Source organism: Phlebotomus papatasi, chromosome 2 (genome assembly GCF_024763615.1).
Source record: "Phlebotomus papatasi isolate M1 chromosome 2, Ppap_2.1, whole genome shotgun sequence".
Taxonomy (NCBI): Eukaryota; Metazoa; Arthropoda; class Insecta; order Diptera; family Psychodidae; genus Phlebotomus; species Phlebotomus papatasi.
Window position 1 is genome coordinate 77,314,177 of NC_077223.1, and position 19,459 is coordinate 77,333,635.

Sequence of the window (19,459 nt, forward strand, 5' to 3'; positions counted from 1 at the left end):
AGTGCAGTTTTATAGAAAATTTACTGCTCTACAACTTTGTGAAAGTTATTTTCCTCTATTGTGTAAGCAAATACATTTATCGAGCTGTTTTCTAAAAGGTAATTTTGTGACCGTTCTCAAAAAAGCTGGGGGAAATAGTATCAGGCATGGGATATTATCATATTTTTATTTGCTTTATTACGGGCTTTCGTAAATTTAAAAAAATACCTAGGTGACATATTTTTATAGAAAATTTATTCCTCAACACCTTTTTAAAACACAGTTTTCTCTATCTGAACGAGAAAAGTGCTTTTCAAGCTATTTTAGAAAAAAACACACAAGAGACTGCTAATCGTTTGACCAATGCAAACAAAAAGCGGCGAGACATGATAATGACGTTTCTTTTCGCCGTGAGATATTATAAATTGCTTCGCTTTTTTGTTACTTTTTGCTCTTTATACCTTTTGTTACTTTTTGCCCCAAGTGGCCATTTTTAATAAAAAGGATTTCTGGAGAAAAGAACTTTTGTGAAATTCTAAAATAGATAGCGGATTCGTATTCAAATAATCCAAATTATTTAGAAAATATTCACCAGTGCATCAATTTTGGAAAATAAATAGGTAATAATTGTTATCTTCTGCAAGGAAAATATTTCAAAAATAGGGCTAAAAATTTCGATATTTTTTATTTTCTAAATTCCTTGTTCATATTCTAAGAAACTTACCACATTGAAGAAGGTCTATGGAGGCTATCTATAGAAAAAAATTTGAGCCGCTATCTTTTTACCTTGCAAGATATTGAATTTTGAATTTTTCGATTTGTAACTTTTTGTCCCAGTCTCCTCCCTATCATAATAAGGTCCAGTTCCATTTAAAAATAGGACAAAAAGCCCAATTTTAAAGCTATCTCATTTCAAATGTGACCTATTTCCCACTATTTTTTATTTTATTTTTTTTTTTTCATTTCTAAATCACGGTTTATGTCTAAGTAACAAGCGCTCGTAAAATACACAACTGAAAAAATGGTTACAGTTATTTTAACTATGGGTTTCATTTGTTAATATTTGTGCTGAATGGTTTTTTTTTTGTGCGAGAAATTTTATTAGGAATTTTCTATTTATAAATAAAACCCAGTAGGGTAAAATGAGGTAATTTGGAACCATTTACAATTTGGAACATTTAAGATTTTCTCACTGTTTTAGAGATTCAAAAGGTGAAGAAGGTCTATGGAGGCTATCTATAGAAAAAAAATTTCAGCCGCTATCTTTTTTACCTTGGAAGATATTGAATTTTGAATTTTTAGATTTGTGACTTTTTGCTCCAGTCTCCTTTACTGTCGCTGTCTGTTCAATTAGTAGAACCGTTTTAAATAGCAAAAGCCTCTTTCGGGTGTCATATTTTTAAGGAATGCCTATTACCTGGTCATAAGACTAAATATAAGGGTCATGTTAACCTTATAACTCGATTTTTAATTGATTTTTAAATTATTTAAAAATCAGTTTAAAGCATATATCGTTAAAAGCTCTTCTATTAATTCAAGTACTCGATATTGAAAAACATTTCCCTGAACTAGATAATAATAAGTTTTACCCCGAAAGTATTATACATTTTCCATTTTACCATGAATAATCAAAGGTGTTCCTTGAAAAGCGGTAAATAGTGAAAATATTCAAGCATACTGCGAATTTATATTTTATCAATAGCAAATTGCTATAATCTTTGTATTCTTGCTTTTGAAAAAATATTTCTTTCATTTTCTGATTGAGGGAGGGAAATAATAGAATGAAGAACGTGTTCTTAGAATTTTGCAAAGCTACTATTTCAATTCAATTGGAAGGAAAATAAAGAAAATAAATAGAAGCATCTTATAGGGGAAAATGGGGCATCTCTGAAAGTACGATTTTTCTGGAACTGAGAAATATCATAACGTAATTTAGCTTTTCAATCTGTTTGTGCACCTAAATTATACCACGGTAGGACTCAATTTTATTTAAAAATAGGTGCACAATCCCAATTTCAAAGGTGCCTCACTTCCCCCTAATTGTAAATTTTGTTATTTGCAATACTGCCTTATATCGTCATGTATTATTAAATTATAATTTAGAATCAAGGGTGTCAGTCTTCGTATTGTCGAATGAAAATCACATTAAGCCATATGATACTATTCTAACTATAGTGCCGCACTATGAATGAGAAATTGAAAATTTCTAACTATAGTAATATAATTAATCATTGTCAATGAAAACTCAAGGCACTTTAAAATTGACTTAATCTTCAATCTGTTGCGGAAATTAATCTGGATTGCAGGTGACTCCAAAAATTCTGCCTCTAGTTCCACCACCAGTGCCGAAGAGAACATTTCAGGGGAAATTGGGAACGAATCAGCCCAGATTGAGTGAGAAGGGATCCAGTGATTACTATAAGATGCAAAATCAGGACACACAGAGTGCCCTGGACAATGAGGATCGATTGAGTATCGATTCGTCATCGTCGGTATTTGAGGAGAATGGTGTGGGGGATTTTGTTCCATTCGATGGTACAAAATCCTTTTTTCATAGTTCAAATCGATCCTCCTCAGACTCCAATAAGAGTCAAACCACCATTGACACAGGGTACATGTCATCGGCAACTCACCAATCCTTCCGAAGTCGTTTTTCATCAGAAGATACCCAATCCTCTATTGATAGTTACATGTCGGGCGAAGCACAGCGGTCAGAGGGATTTCCATCACCCCCACCGGCTGACAATCGCATTTTCAATCGTATTCGCGACACTGACAAGGATACAGGCAGTGGGAGGTATCACAAGAATGTGGTGAAGAATGTGGAAAACTGTCGAAGGCAACTTCCGGCAGTGCCACAGAGACGTCATCAAGCAACAGTTCCGCCCAAACTTCCACCACCAACCAGTGGAGGATGTCCTACGACTAGGACTAGAGGAACACCACCGGCTCCTCCTCTGCGTTCACAGACATCTTTGGACTCAGCCAAATTGCTGCATAACAGTCAGGTGTTGGGAATGCGAAAGGGACTGAATAAACCACCACCATTGGCTAAAATCACCCACCGGCAGGATTCTAGCATAAGCAGTGATAGTTTTTCTGTCACTTCGAGTCCTGGGTACAATGTCAAGAGCATGGAAACTCCGTTGCTGCATCATACAGCTAAGATTGGGAGATCTAGCATGGTTAAGATGCCAAGTGATTCAGCCACGGACAGTTTTAATATGACCACGAGACATCAAAAAGCCATCAATGTGCGTCAAGATTCAAATGTATCCAGCGACAGCTTTAGTCAGACATCTAGTCCGGGATACTCGTCGAAGTTACTGGACACACCTTTGCTGACAAATCACAAACTTCATGCATGTAAGTGATATCCTCAGCGCAACCCCTTATTATGTATAAGTAAATGGTTCAACCCGTATTTTGTAGTGAAACAGAATTTCAAAGGTGCTGATGAGATTCTCCATGAAGGTGGCTCTGACAACAATCCCAGTTCACCAATTACCAAGAGTGCATCGACCCCGGCAAGCCTTCAGACGATTGTACGCTTCCAAAATGGCTCCAATATGTCTCTCCAGCACAAAGTAATTACATAATACCCCAATACTCTCTATATATATAAATTCCCTCGACAAATACGAATTCCAACCACTTCATAAATGATCCCGTGAAATTTCCTAGAGCCATTGAACAGAGTTGAGTATTTTTTGGAAGAATAGATATCACAAATCCATTGAAATGTTTTCAGAAGTCATCCTTAACCCATTCCTTACCATGGTATTATACATCATACGCAAATTGAGTGATTTTAGATTATTTATTCCTGGTCAATTTTTATCCGAATTGCTGTTGGGAATTTATTTTTAGTAACTTTAGTTCTTCAATTTCTTGGGAAAAATAGTCCGACATAGATGGGAATACATTCTGTTGTTCTTTTCTCACTTCGCGTGAAGTCATACAAAATTTTTCATAAAATGGCGGACGGAAAATTCGACATCCCGTCGAATTTGTTTAAATTGGCCTCTTTCCTCTTTCCTTATTTGAATTCTAGATACCAATTTGTTTTCTTGGATATAGTTACTCTCTATCTAACGCAGTAGAGTTTGTAATGAATTAATGCGCAGAATTTAAATTCAGTGACCGTTAAGACGTGTGTTTGCCAGGGGCTTCCCGTGCCCCCATAATAGATATAAAAAAAATTCTTTTCAAAAATTTCATCTATTAATCTGTAGGAAACTAATCCCAAAATATGAACATTCTATCTCAAGTATTTCTGGTACATTGACTGAATGGGTTAATCACACTTGAATTATTAAAATACAGTAAAGGTTCCCTTTAGGAATTTCCATCAATTAAAAGACTTGATAAGGACCGCATGATCTTCATCCTTAAATACGGTTTTCTCGCGATTTCAATTGTAGGCGGTACTAAAAGAGTTACGCTAATAAAAATCAAAGCTTCATCCCCTAAAAAGAAATTATAGCCAGAAAAAGAAAATTCTATAGTTTTTTTTTTACTTGATAAATATTTCTTGCAGGACTGTGGATAAAAATTAGACCAAGGGTGGAGCCTATAATGACTAGGGCGTGGTTTAAACGCTCATCGGGTAAAATTTTAAACTCCCGCTTTTCATTTCTTTTATTTATCCTAATGAAAAATTTGAAAGAATTGCATAAATTCTCGAAGGTAATAAACCTTTTTATTAGAATTGAGTTTACTAAATTACTAATAATTTATACCTGAAGAATGCATTACTGATTATCATTTTTGGACTGATAATTATTTTAGGAAGTCTAATTAAAAAGTTCTTACGAAATATTAGGGAACCTATATAAGGGCCTGAATAGACATAGGCTGATCCTCGAGAATATTTGGCCTGTAATATTTAGCCTCATACACTGAGGGCTTAGGATCATCGATTAGAAGTCCTTTACATAAATTTCCTTTACCTAATCTGTTATTGCCGAAATTTACAGGCTAAATATTCTCGAGGATCAGCCTGAGTCTATTTAGGCCCTAAGGGCCCAAATATATTCAGGCTGACTCTTAGCCTGTTAAATTTTGGAATAAAGAAAATTTATGCAAAAGACCTCTAATGGCGTTATCACACTTGCACATTACAATTTTAATGTGATTCACATTAATTGTCGCTTGTGAGCGTCCAAATATGTTATTTGTTTCTTTGAGTCTTTTAATATTTGGGGTTTTTCTATTTATTGATAAAGAAGTGGACTTGGCCTGCAAAAAAAGTTTAAATTTACCTAAAGCATAAATATTTTTCACATTAAAAAATTAAAGAGAAAATCGATTTAATTTTTCGCATTAATGCTATAAATCAATTTATATCAAATTTTGCGGGCTAAGTCTACCTTTTTAGCAACAAATAGATCAAATTTCGAATATAAAATGATTCAAATACACAAATTACACATTTGGACTCTCACCAGCGACAATTAATGTGAATCATATTAAAATTTTAATGTGCAATTGTGATAACACAGTAACACTGTGCAACAATTTGAAACTTTTTTTTGTCCCTGGGTCCTCATGCTATTTTTTCTGTTCCTAGGGTCAAATGATTTACGAAAATACTTATCATTTTGATTTCATTTTGTTTGTGCGCCTGGAATCTAGGCAAAACCGTTTTTGCCGCGTTTTTTGATACTTGGGTGCCTATATCTCCGATTCTATTGAACCGATTTATTTGTTAATATGGGAACGTTTATTCTCTCTTACATACCTGATAATCCTTTTGACATATGGAGTTCGTACAACTGACACCAGGGGCGCTGCAGTCTCATATATGTCAGAAAACATGGAAAAATCGAACTTTTTACCAATTTTAAACAAAAATATCTCGAAAACTAGTACTATCTCTAACAATCTGTTTTGTGGGTTTAAAACAGGATTTTATTAGCTGCATTTCTTCCATGTGCAACTTTTCTCTCAGATTGCTTTTTTAAAATAAATGTTTTTTAAATAAAATTGCAAATTTATAATTTACAATTTATTGGGCACCATTGGAGCATTCAATTCGCAGTCATTTAATTTATGGACAGAGCTGAAAGGATCCCGCTACCTAATTACCTCTTGAAAGGGGCGTGATCTAAAATTATTTTAGGCGGTGCGTAATTTCTAAATCAAATGCTAATTCTCTGAAAAATATATAATTCTTTAATAATAATCAGCTTTCAATAAATATTACCATAACCGAAAAAAACAGTAAAATATCTTCTGCTATTATTATTATTAATCGTATCGGAATACTTTGTTACAATGTAATCATGTTATATTGCTGCTGTTGTATCCCGTGTTGGAAGAATCCGTTAAGTTTGCGCTAAGAATACGCTGAGTTGTTGTGGGCAGAAGCTGTGCATTATATTACGTTTTATCACAGTGAAAATGTCTTTTTTCTAGACATTCCGATCTTTTGCACCGGACAGGACTCGAACTCACAACTTTGAGTCGAGTCAGAGATATCGTCCGCCTAAGTCCAGCGATCTTGCCTATTGCGCCACTGAGATCCCCATCTTCTGCTTACATCAAAAAAGACATTTTTTTTGTTTTTCATCTTAATTTAATGTCTGAATGTTCAATGGAAATGTAATCTTTAATCCGAATTCAGATTTATTCAACTCTTGATAAAATTGTGGGCCATTTCCCAAAGTATTCAAGTGAACCCAAGAGAGTGTGAGTAACTTGTGTGTATCTTGTCTGTCTCTACAGATTATTAACAGGAGAAAAAATTCCTCTTCATACATCCTCCGAGGACCTCTCAAATTCCGCCTATGTCAAATTCTCCTCAATGCCATCGCACTTTTGGCAATTGCTGGAGGTCTTGCGGCATATTTCAATGCATATCCCACTGTTAAGTTCATCAATAAGACCATCATTACACCAACAAGGGCTGATACACTTTATAGTCCTGAGGAATCTTCAGTGAGTGTTGTTGGTGGTAAAAATCCCGCTCCTGGAGTTTGTCTTCCCGTCATCGTAAAATTCTGCCAGCAACACCAACTTCCCTACAATTTTACCGTCTTTCCCAATTATATTGGACACTTTGGACAGCCTGAAGCACAAGCTGTAAGTATACATAATACAGTCCAAATTCTTTACGTTCTCATCCCCAACCACCTTCCTATACTCGTCCTTCGGATCATTTGCCTCTCTCTCTCTCTCTCTAGTTGGATGATGGTAGAATCTCAAGAATTTTATTACACTTGTCCACTGTCTCTGATTCCTTTCTCTATACCATATAATACAGACAAATCGATTTTTCCCATCTTATCGGCCCATGTGAAATACGCGACAGATAAATCTGATGCGAGGGGAGGATTCCTTTCGCGCGATAATCGACAAGAAGATTAATGCTATCATGGGTTGTCAAGGGGTGGTTTTTTCAAGGGGACACCAGTGTACATTGAAATTTATACTTCTCAATTGAATAATACGATTTCATTAGTTAGATTTAAATCAATATTTAACATGATATTATCGATAAAAAATTATACGCAATTATATGTGTGAAAATCAACAAATGAGCTCAAATATTTCAATTATAAGCCTCCCTATTTTAAATTTAAGTGTATGGAGTTACGAATATTTATCACAATCTATGAAAACCATGAAATACAAAAGTGGAATTTTAATCAAATGAATATGACGTTGAGATTTGGAAAATGATTCATAATATACGCATATGAACATAATAAATGGTTGCCAATTTCAACCCAAACGGTAAGAGTTATCGTAATTAAATTTGGAGATTTTTTTAAGCGTTCCTGCCAGCGAATAAAATCTTTTTTTTTATAATATATTTTATTAGTATAGTTTTCTATTTTTCACGCTACTGCGGTAATTTTTCGTTATTCGATATTTTTTATTTTTCGATTATTACATAATTAGATAGAGAATTTTATCTACATTTCGAATCTGTTGTTAGGGTGGAGTAACCACTTATCGCCACTTTTAGGAAAAAGTGATATTAATTGTATTATAACTTTTGACCCCTTATTATCAGATAACTCAAATTTGACACAAAGCTACTTAGATATATTGAGTCTAGATTCCTCAAAACAAAAGTCCAATAATTTAACGCGGGAGTACCTAAAAAACTGGTTTTTATTAACAATGCAAAAATAATCACTTCGGCGCCACTTTTTACCACTTTTCGCCAGTTCTGTAACCACTTATCGCCACCCACTTAGAAAAGTTCAAACTCGATTATTTTGAGGAATAATATGCAAAGAATACATTCAGCATTTCTTTTTCCTCATGATCACCTTATTATTACTCACTTCAAATGATTTTTCTTCACTTTTATTTGAGAAATTAAATTATTAGACTATTGCAGAAAGTAAACAAATTAGATTTGACAACTGAGAATCTATGATGTGAAGTTCGCGTTGCCTATTGAAAAGCTATGGCGACAGGTGTTGAATCAATTTTAAAATATTACCACTTTCCGCCATGCCTCATTTTACATAAAAATTATATAAAATGAAACATTAACTAACTAAATACAAATTTTATGTATTCGCCGAATGTAATTAAATGTTCAATAGGCAAATTATTTATTCAAAAATTAAATTATGTTTGATAAAAGTTTCATGACACTTACTATATTTGGTAAGAAATATTGGATTCGATGCACTTGCTTAAAATATTCCTCTAAGAAATGCTCAAACATTTAAATTCAAAACAAAAAATTAGTGTTTTTCGACTCTATACATAGCAGCAATAAAAATACAAGTAACTTTGCGGCTCATTTATTTCATAAATCGTGAAAAATAACGACTTCAATATACGTGGCGAGAAGTGGTGATTCCACCCTACCTTAAGAGTTTTTTAAAAAAAATATGAAAAATTTTTGTGCGAACTAGTTCAAAGTTCAAATGAATTGAGACCAAAAAGAGTGAAGCCAAATTAACACAATATTAGAATTTAAAGTGCTGTGCCCTCAAAATCCCATGCCCTGTGAATCGCTAGACGGACCATTATGACAAAGCAAGGAATTGTTAGATTTGAGTAAGTAGAAGAATTATTAAAAAGAAAAGAGAAAATAAAGAAATGATCTTTCCCGCCCAACCACTGAGGAAGGCTCGGAGTCTGAGCCGAAAGCCTTGGGAAAAATAATTATTTTTCTTAGCTGCCCTATAACCCCGATGGTCACCGGTTTCTTCACGATGCAAATATCCCGTTGGTATTCATCTGATTTAATCTTTGTTTGTGGGTTTCTCATAACACCCAAATCATCGAAAGGTCACTAATAACGTAAATGTGCGATACACTTCTATACAGCACAAAATATTCTAGCAAACAAAATATGCTAATTGTACCAAATTTCGGCCAGCTTGCAATTTCGGCTACTTCTTTTGTTCCTCAAATTTCCATAAATTTTTAGTTTTTATCTACAATAGAGATTATACAATGCAAAAAAAAAACAAAAAAATGTTGCTTCCACGAACGATATGATGTGAAAAGGATTTTGAAAGAATTCCGGAAGGACAAGAAACTTATGAGAAGGTGGACAAAATATTACCCAAAGCTATATCTATATTTTTATTCATTTTAAAATGCATTTAGAATGATTTTAGAAAAAAAAACAACAAAATTAAATTTGTATTAAAAATATTTGATTTCGAAACTTTTAAGACTTTGGCGCTTGCATGCAACTACACGGAAATTTGGTACAGTTACCCTATATTATTTAACAATTGCAATTCAACATACTTCATTCAGCGTTTATTTTTCACTAATAAGTGATTAAAATGAAGCGAAAACTCTCTTGAAAAGTTTTCAATTAGCACAGATGCTAATACAATCGAAGAAAAATTTTCAAAATTAGCTTATTTTCTCAATTTCTTAATACTCTTAATGTTTATTAGAAATGCTTGAGCATTTTTTGTGATCCAAATATGTTCGCCAGTTCACGAAATATTTTTTTAAAAGTACCACAAAGAATATTAACTTAAATTTTGATTAATCAGTATTACTTATTAACTAGAAAAGAATAATAAGAAAGCAATCAAATATTTTAATACGTCAAGGGGTTAATATTTCTGCATAATTTTGGGGATTTTAAGATTATATTCTAAGCTCATTTGTATGTATATTCAGGAGCTAAAAGCCTAATGATGAAATATCGATGGCTCAAAACATAAATCGAACAACTCAATTTTTTTTACAAAATTCGTGTTTTTTCCTTTGGGTATTATTTGACACCAAAGCGAGCACAGTTAGTTGAAAAAGCAGCGTTTTCAAAAATATTCCAGCACGGGAACAGTTAGCAGTTCTCAAACAAAAAGTGCTACCCTATGGATATATGGACATGGCAAAATTAACATGTTTTCAGCTGAATTGAAATCGGTTAACATTTAGTGTTCGATAGGGCTGGGACCCTTTACCTTCTCTATGAATATTATGCCAGAAAGTTAATTATTCTTAAAGTTATAAGGATTTCAAATCTTGGAAATCCTTTGCTCGGCATGCAAGATCTCAGCTTCTTCAAATTGCTTTCATGTAAAGTATGCATTTTGCGAGTTATTCGTTTCTTATTCTGAGCCATCGATATAACGATTTCTCATCTTGGAAGAACTTCATATAACTTTTGTAAGTCTTTACATCGCGATACAATTTGTCATCCCTAAATCGTACATTTGAAGTTTTAGGTAGCATTTACCGCCGACATCTAAACAAATCTAAGCAAAAAAACCACAGAAAACTGCAATAATTTTATAGATCATTTGAAAGTTTTTTTTACGTATATTTCGAAAAAATATGTAGCAATTTTTTTTCCAAAGAAGCAACTGGAAGAACAAGCATGCAGGATGAGTGTCAAATTGAGCAAAAGAACACCTGTTGCTGAGAATGGGATTTATAGGGATGGAAAATCTGGATTATTAGTGCAACTTTTCATTTTTCATTTTGTCCATTGAATAAATGTTAATGCTCAGTGTGCTTGAGCTAACTGGTCTAATGAAAAATTGTAAATAGCAATCAATTTTATTCATTTTTATTTTTGAATTTAATGAACCATTTGCCTTATCGACTCCCATACCAAAATTTTCAAAAAAAAAAACTATATATTTATTAGGAAATAAATCGTAAAATTAAAATTTTTAAGAAGATTTATCCTTCAATAAGTCCGTAAATAACAAAATCTATTAGGGGAACTGCTTGTCAATAATGCTTGCTATTAGGGGAACTGCTTGTGTCCAAAATAACAGCTTGTTATTTTGGACACTGAGGAATGCTGAAGTCAACTCTCTTTAATGAATTATATGAAAAATTTCCGGACTTCTTGGGACATCCTACAGTTCTTTCTTTTAAACAGGAAGAGAACTTGTTGAGTTAGGTTCTTAGAATCACAACAATGTGTATCTTATTGAGGCAGATTAACTGTCCAAAATTACAAGCAAAGTGTCCAAAATTACAGTCAAATTCATCTCTACATATTTTTTCATTTTTAAACATAATATGATTAGCTTTAAAAAAAGCAAACTTGAATATGTATTGGTAATATTGCACTTCAAGCTTAGAACTTTGATGCTTATATGCGTCTTGTCCCAAATTACATGCACTTTCCCTACTAAATAGGAATTAAAGTTTTTAATTAGCTTATAAGAACTCAGAAGAAATAAATAATAATTTCTACGATTTTTAAATAAATTTCTAGGCTTTTCTGTGACTTTTTTTGGGATAAAAATAATTTATCTAGAAACTAGGTTGCGTATTTTCAAAGAACACTGAGTGAGAGAAATCCGAAAAAGTTAAAATAATATTCCGGAAATATTAATTTTACCCTGCAGTAGTGATCCAAAATTGGTGTAAATATTACCCTTTTTAGGTGTATTGGGGGTTAAAGTTACCCTTTTTCATGTTAATTTTACCCTTAAAAAGGTGTAAAATTAACATTAAAAAATGTTGATATATTTTTACACCTAAAAAGTGTTAAAGTTATAAGGAAAAAAAGTTAATCGCACCCTCTTTTTTTCTCAGTATAGAAGTCAATTGGTCAGAGAGATATAGACTCTGGGTTTTTTGGACTCTTTCTTAACTATACAATTTTTTTTAATATAAAATAACCAATACCAATTCAGCAAATGATTCTTGAATGCGTAACTGCGTTATCACACTTGCACATTAAAATTTTAATATGATTCACATTAATTGTCGCTGGTGAGAGTCCAAATGTGTAATTTGTGTGTTTGAATCATTTTATATTCAAAATTTGATCTATTTGTTAATAAAAAGGTAGACTTGGCCCGCAAAATTTGATATAAATTGTTTTATAGCATTAATGCGAAAAATTAATGCGATTTTCTCTTTAATCTTTTAATGTGAAAAATATTTATGCTTTAGGTAAATTTAAACTTATTTTTGCAGGCCACGTCCACTTCTTTATCAATAAATAGAAAAACCCCAAATATTAAGTGACTCAAAGACACAAATGACATATTTGGACGCTCACAAGCGACAATTAATGTGAATCACATTAAAATTTTAATGTGCAAGTGTGATAACGCCGTAAAAGCGCCTCACTGTCTTGTGTCTCAATTTATCTGAGATTATCCTTCGAAACTTGTATAAGCCTTAAGAAATTTTACCATATTCTATCGAAATATGTCCCCCTTAGCATTAGTCATTTATCACAATTTCAGGAATTGGATGCCTATGAAGCTCTTGTTGATGTGAGATGCTACGAACTGGTAACCCTCCTGCTCTGTTCCCTCTTTGTGCCAAAGTGTAGTTCAACTGGGACAACTGTCCCCCCTTGTCGAAGTCTCTGTACGGAAACAATGCGACGCTGTGGATTTTTCTTCGAAGTTTTTGGACTAGAATTACCAGAATATATAAAATGCCACCTCTTTGCGGAGTCTAACAATCCAGATGAGTGTGTGGGCTCTAGGGAAGTTCAGGAGGCAAAAATTCGTTCCCAAAATCCTACATGTTCGGGTTTCATGTGTGACAAGAAACGTTGCATTCCATCGGAATGGAAATGCGATGGACATGTTGACTGTAATGATCAGACTGATGAATCAGATTGTGTTTTCTGCCCTGAAGGATCAATTTACTGTGGCGAGAGGAGATGTATGAGTCAGAAGCATGTTTGCGATGGAATTCAGGATTGTCCCTATGGACAAGATGAGCGGAATTGCAGTAAGTGAGGCTTTTTTTTGCTAAATGATTATTGTAGATCTTCCTCTTCAATCTTTTCTAAATTAAATAGAGTGAATCGAGTGAACTTGAAGGAAATGAGGGAAATGACATGGGATAATTAAAATTGATTGCGTTTAGGATTTTCTTTGGAAAAAACAAAAAAGAGATAAATGGTTGAATGTTTCAGTGATTGGAAATTTCTTATTCTTCGTATAGTTCGCTTAAGTGAGAGAAATGGGGATTTGGGACGTGGAACTTTGGAAGTTTATAGGGCAAATGTAAAGAAATGGGCACCAGCTTGTATCTCAAATTGGGATCCAGCCACATCTCCTACAACTATTTGCTCAATGCTTGGGTACAGTTCAGTGAATTCTAGTCGATTGAAAATGATCGGAACGAACATAACAATGGTCACACCTACGAAAGATACTCCTGCTATGTGGAGGATGTACCAGAAACGACAGACAAACCTTATGAAGGAATTCACCAATTGTCCAAGTTCAATGTATCCGGTGGTGGAACTAACATGTTCCAATTTTGAATGCGGAAAAGTCAAACGACGAAGGAATTTCAGTGCAAAAACGAGAATTGTTGGAGGAACACAGAGTTCCCCGGGAGATTGGCCCTTTTTGGCTGCTATTCTCGGTGGTCCTGAGGAGATTTTCTACTGTGCTGGTGTTCTCATTTCTGATCAGTGGGTTCTAACAGCATCACATTGTGTTGGAAAGTGAGTAAATTGCCTGGGATAGAAGTCAATGGTTAACCACTGTAATAAATTCTCTTGTACAGCATCACAAACCGCAAGATAAACGATTGGACAATTCAGTTAGGGATGACACGACGCCACAGTCATACATACTATGGGCAGAAGGTTAAAGTCCGAAGGGTGATACCTCATCCACTCTACAACTCTTTCGTGGCTCATGACAATGACATTGCTCTGTTTCAGGTAAAAGCTCTTTCCTCCCTCTTATTCTGTTCAAATCATGTTTCTTGCTTCCACCCATCAAATTGAATTTTACACCTTCGTCAACAGCTCAGCACGCGCGTGGCTTTCCACGAGCACCTTCTGCCCGTCTGCCTCCCACCGCCTCTCAAAGAGATTAAACCCGGGACACACTGCACCGTGATCGGATGGGGCAAAAAGGAAGACAAGAATACACAGGAATTTGGGATTGGGTCAGCCTTTTCTGCTTCCTATGAACCAGCAGTTAATGAAGTATCAGTCCCGGTGCTCAATCGAGATCTCTGCAATGAGTGGCTAGAGATGCTCAATGTGACTGAAGGAATGATTTGTGCTGGCTATCAGGAGGGTGGCAAGGATGCATGTCAAGGTAAGATTTCTTATTACTAGAGCTGGCTAAAATATGTATTTGCATGTTTTTATTAAGCATTCTCAGGCCCTATTTGACCCTTTATCTTCACGAATTGGGCTCTTGTGGTTCCAATAGACCCTACTTAAAAATGCATATTTTGATATATTTCATGTTTAAATGCATATTTGCATTTTTGCATATTTCCGAATTTTGTTTAAAAAAATGTTTTTTCTTGTAAAATGAAAACCAATACAATTTCTAAAGCTGTAAAAAAAAACATTCAAAGTTTGGAATCCAGTTATATAAAAATATCCCTTTACACTACTTGATGCTAACATCACCCACATTGACAAATTCGAAGCAAACACTTTTGGTCGAAAATCGTTTTTTTTTCTTTAAATATTTCTTAAGAATGTATTAGTTTATCTGCAAAATGCATATGTAAAACTAATGTTTTACGCACTTTATTTCTAAATCGTAATTTCTGTATCTGTAGAAAATTTCAATATTCAATAACTGAAAAGTAAACTTCTTTTACTGTTTCAATTGTTTCTGCTCGAACCCCACAGAGAGCAGAGTACCATTTACCCCTCGAATTATTTAAAAAGCTGCTAAAGGCTGCTCAAAAACACGCACAGGTCAATCATGAAACGGTTCAGATTGAGCTTGAAAATACGCACAGCTCAATCATAAAACGGTTAAGCATGTGCTTAAAAACACGCACAGCACGCACGTAAAACGATTCAGATTGCGCTTAAAAACATGCACAGCCTAAACATAAAACGTTCAAAATTACGTATACATACACATACAGCACATTACGTTAAACGGTCCAGGTTGTGCTTAAAAACACGCACAGCACACACGTAAAACAGTTCAGGTTAATGCGCTTAAAATCACGCACAGCTCAATCATAAAACGGATAATGCGCTAAAAATCACACACAGTTCAATTATTGAACGGTTAATGCACTTAAAATCACGCACAGCTCAATAAAAAAACGGTTAATAATGCGCATAAAATCACGCACAGGTCGATGATAAAACGGTTAATGCACTTAAAATCACGCACAGCTGAATCATAAAACGGTTAGTATTACGCTTAAAATTACGCACAGTTCAATCATAAAACGGTTAATACGCTTAACATCACGCACAGCTCAATCATAAAATGATCAATACGCTTAAAATCACGCAGAGCTCAATGATACAATGTTTTATGATTGAGCTGTGCGTGATTTTAAGTGCATTAACCGTTTTATTATCGAGCTGTGCGTGATTTGTGACAATTTGTACAAAGGAAGTGAAAAATTAAAAGAGCATATTTTTAAATTTCAAATACTGAAATAAGATTTGTTGTTATTAAATGTTGTATTCATTCAACCAGTTCAAAATTAACAAACATTGTTTAATTTCTCTTTAAAGCGTATTCAATCCGTCGACTGGTTTTATATTTATCTATTATTGGCTCAAAATAAAAACATACTAAATTTATTTTAAGTAAATCAAAAATCTTAATCTAGAAAGCAATTTGTGAGATAAACGCGTTTGAAGTTTTCTTGAAGTTATCTTGCCATACTACGAGTTCGGTTTATTACAGCTGTCATTTTGTATATTTTTCAAAAATATTGCTTTAAGCAATAAAATAGTGCATTTTTAAAATGTACTACTATTTACCAACTCGAAAATTCCTTCTAAGAAATAAAATATGTGAAATGATTACTAGAGTCAGATCCTAATAAAAAGTAAATTTCCAATAGATAAAGGTTTTTATGTCAAAGTTCTACAAAACATTCTTATTTGGTTAAAAAATAAATTAAATAAATGCATATTTTTCTTGCATATTTTATGATTTTTCGTGCATTTTTATGTCGCATATTTCGAAGATTTTTTTTTGCATATTTTGGCCAGCTCTACTTATTACTGAAACTACGTTTAACACTTTGCGGACCATAACATTTGCAGCAAGTCAATTTAATGATTTTATGATCGAAAATATCTTGCATCAGGAATTAAACAAGCTAATACTACAAAAATTCTAGATTTGGACATACTTAGAGTTTATAATCATCCATAAGAATTGGATTTCTATCGGTTCTAAATAATCCAAAAATATTGTTTTCCCCAGAACATACATATCTTTCTTTGGGTACTTAGAGTTCCAGAAGATGCAAAAGAGTTGTCAAAAATTTTAGCGATATTAGTTTTAGTAGTCTTAACCCGTAAAAGCTTACTTATTTTATATTAAAAAAAAAAATTGTAGACTTAAGAAAGAGTCCAAAAAACCCAGAGTCTATATCTCTCTGACCAATTGACTTCTACACTGAGAAAAAAAGGGGGTGCGATTAACTTTTTTCCTCATAATTTTAACACTTTTTAGGTGTAAAAATATATCAAAATTTTTTAATGTTAATTTTACACCTTTTTAAGGGTAAAATTAACATGAAAAAGGGTAACTTTAACCCCAAATACACCTAAAAAGGGTAATATTTTCACCGATTTTGGATCAATATTGCAGGGTAAAATTAACATTTCAGGAATGTTATTTTAATTTTTTCGGATTTCTCTCAGTGTACGAGCGTATCGCGCTTTTCCCCACGCCATTTTGAACTTGTTTTAGAATTTAATAGCTTTAATTTTTGAAATAAATTGGTTTTAAATTTCTTTTTTTTTTTAATAAATTAATCTTTGTCCTCAAAAGTATTTGTTTGATTTTGCAATTCTGAAATTGCCAATAATTACCAATGTATTCAAGGTGGCATAAAATGTGCCATGTACGTGGTGATTGTTTACTGCTAACTTCTCAAGATGAACAGCTTCTGGATGCGCAAATTCTTCGAGAATTGCAAAATTTATTTATTTTGTTTTTTTTTTAACAAATATATATTCTATTTTATTAAATATAATATTAGTAATAGATAATCTGCTTTCAAACAAGAAATACTTAAGAATTTGAAAAAAAATCAAATATCCAAAAACTGGAACGTTAAGAAATTGACCACCTCACCCTATCACAAAATCGATATCGAAATTAATGCCGGCAAAAATCGATGATGCTCAGTTTTAATAAATTAAAGGTTCAGGATACGTAATGGATAAAGTGGTAAAGCTTTTTGTTTCTTTTTATAATGCAAATGTCTCGTGTTCGAATCCGCTTTAGGTTATCAAAAATTTTCCAATATTAACGGCATTCGAATCGCAACCATTAACCATTGAACTTTCCTGGAAAAGAATCTCTAGGTTCTAGGGTCTAGTTCCCCTGTGGGATGTTATTCCGTAATTATTATTGTTATTAAAATTACTTTGAATGGACAAAACTTTTTCTTTAGGTGACAGCGGTGGTCCACTTCTTTGTCGCGACAGTACCGACAGAGATCGCTGGTTTGTAGGTGGAATTGTTTCATGGGGAATAATGTGTGCTCACCCTAAGCTTCCTGGTGTCTATGCAAATGTTCCGCGGTACATTCCCTGGATTATGCAGCAGATTCAAAAGTATTCAGCTGGGTCATACTTCACTTAGAATTTCTATCGCACCGCCCCTTTCCCATTCTTCTGACAGTAACTCAACTTTAACCATATCCTAGTTAAACATACAATATCAATATCTTACTAAAGATACAATATCATCCTTTTCCCACCACAAGACATATCTTTTGTGAACAAGAAGAAAATAGAAAGAAAATATCTCGTATTTTTCTACAAAACCTACAAATTTATTCATTGAAAATCGTTAATTTTTTTTAAAGAAAAAAGAAAAAAATATTCTATTTTGGAATCCCATGACTATATATTATATGTTGAAATATTTAGCTAAACTTCTATAATAGGCAATGCCTTTGATTAAGATAATAAAGTCTGTGAATTCTTAAAGAAACACAGCAAAATGCAGGACAGGAGTTTTTATAGACACGTTTAGATCCTTCTTTCTAAAAAGAAATTGTGTGAAAGAAAAAAATATATCAAGAAACTTGGACAATAATGTGAATTTTCGTAGAAAGAAAATTTTATTATATATTACCAAATAAGAGAATTGTGAATAAGGGAATGATAGAATCCTTTTTATTTTGGAAATGATGAACAAAACTTTAGTGTCCTTGATGTCAGACAATACATTATTGATGAGAAGTGTTTACCAGATAAAGAAATATTTGTTTTTTAGTTATAAAAAAAAGAAAATGTAATGTTTAATGAAAACCAAAGCCTCTATGCACATTCTTTCTAAAAGAATGGGTGTTTAAAAGAATATAGGAAACCATTGACACTAAAAATTAAGATAAAAAAATGCTTCTTATGAAATGAACAAAAAAAATACATATAGAAATATTATAATTAATATTCTTGCTATCAAGTACTTTAAGGTGATTGAAAATGATTGAAGTAAATACTTTTTAACTTGATTATAAATTGTAATTGGACGACATATCGTCGCAAATGAATCCATGATCTTTTGTTAAATCCTTGTCGAAAAAGAAATTACCAGATAGAATCAACTAAATACTAATTTAAGATGATATCCAATAACTGTGACTGATTCAAATTTTAAAAATATTTTTGAATTTTTCGAAAATGTGAATCAGACATGGTAAGTTTAAAAATTGTGAGATATGAAGATACACTATTGTGTAGAAATTGACAATAAAAGAAAGAGAAACAGAATTGTGAAAAAAAAACTTGTGTAGATGTTTAGAAAACAAGAAAATTTTCAATTAAAAAAAAATCGTAAAATAAGCTTCCCATCAAATATGCGAGGGTCTCAGCTTTAATTAAGAATTAGTCAAATTACTGTGATGAAGTTCTCAGACAAGAATTTCACACTTTTCAACCTCTTTCAGGATCTCTTTTTATCCCAAAAAAGAGATGACATCAAATCAGTGGGGAAATGTACTCAAATGGAAGAGAGGTTATGTTGCAAAGTTAGGTTAGAGTTCATATGGAATTTCTTTCAAGTTAGATTTTTTCCGTTTCCGGGTCGCTTTAAAATTCACTTCATTTTAATTCTAA

The 19,459-nt window shown here is 33.1% G+C and overlaps 1 protein-coding gene across 2 annotated transcripts in view; it reads left to right on the top strand.

Moving 5' to 3' along the window:
* Positions 1-19,157, top strand: part of LOC129804444 (uncharacterized) — a 97,301-nt gene extending 78,144 nt beyond the window's left edge. For both annotated transcript variants that reach the window (XM_055851755.1, XM_055851756.1), the window contains exons 3-10: positions 2,286-3,345; positions 3,412-3,566; positions 6,709-7,065; positions 12,645-13,143; positions 13,360-13,870; positions 13,933-14,092; positions 14,180-14,477; positions 17,788-19,157. In XM_055851755.1, the coding sequence (XP_055707730.1) occupies positions 2,286-3,345; positions 3,412-3,566; positions 6,709-7,065; positions 12,645-13,143; positions 13,360-13,870; positions 13,933-14,092; positions 14,180-14,477; positions 17,788-17,978 (3,231 nt within the window). In that variant the 3' untranslated portion in view covers positions 17,979-19,157. The remainder of the gene's footprint in view (positions 1-2,285; positions 3,346-3,411; positions 3,567-6,708; positions 7,066-12,644; positions 13,144-13,359; positions 13,871-13,932; positions 14,093-14,179; positions 14,478-17,787) is intronic.
* Positions 19,158-19,459: the final 302 nt, after the last annotated feature.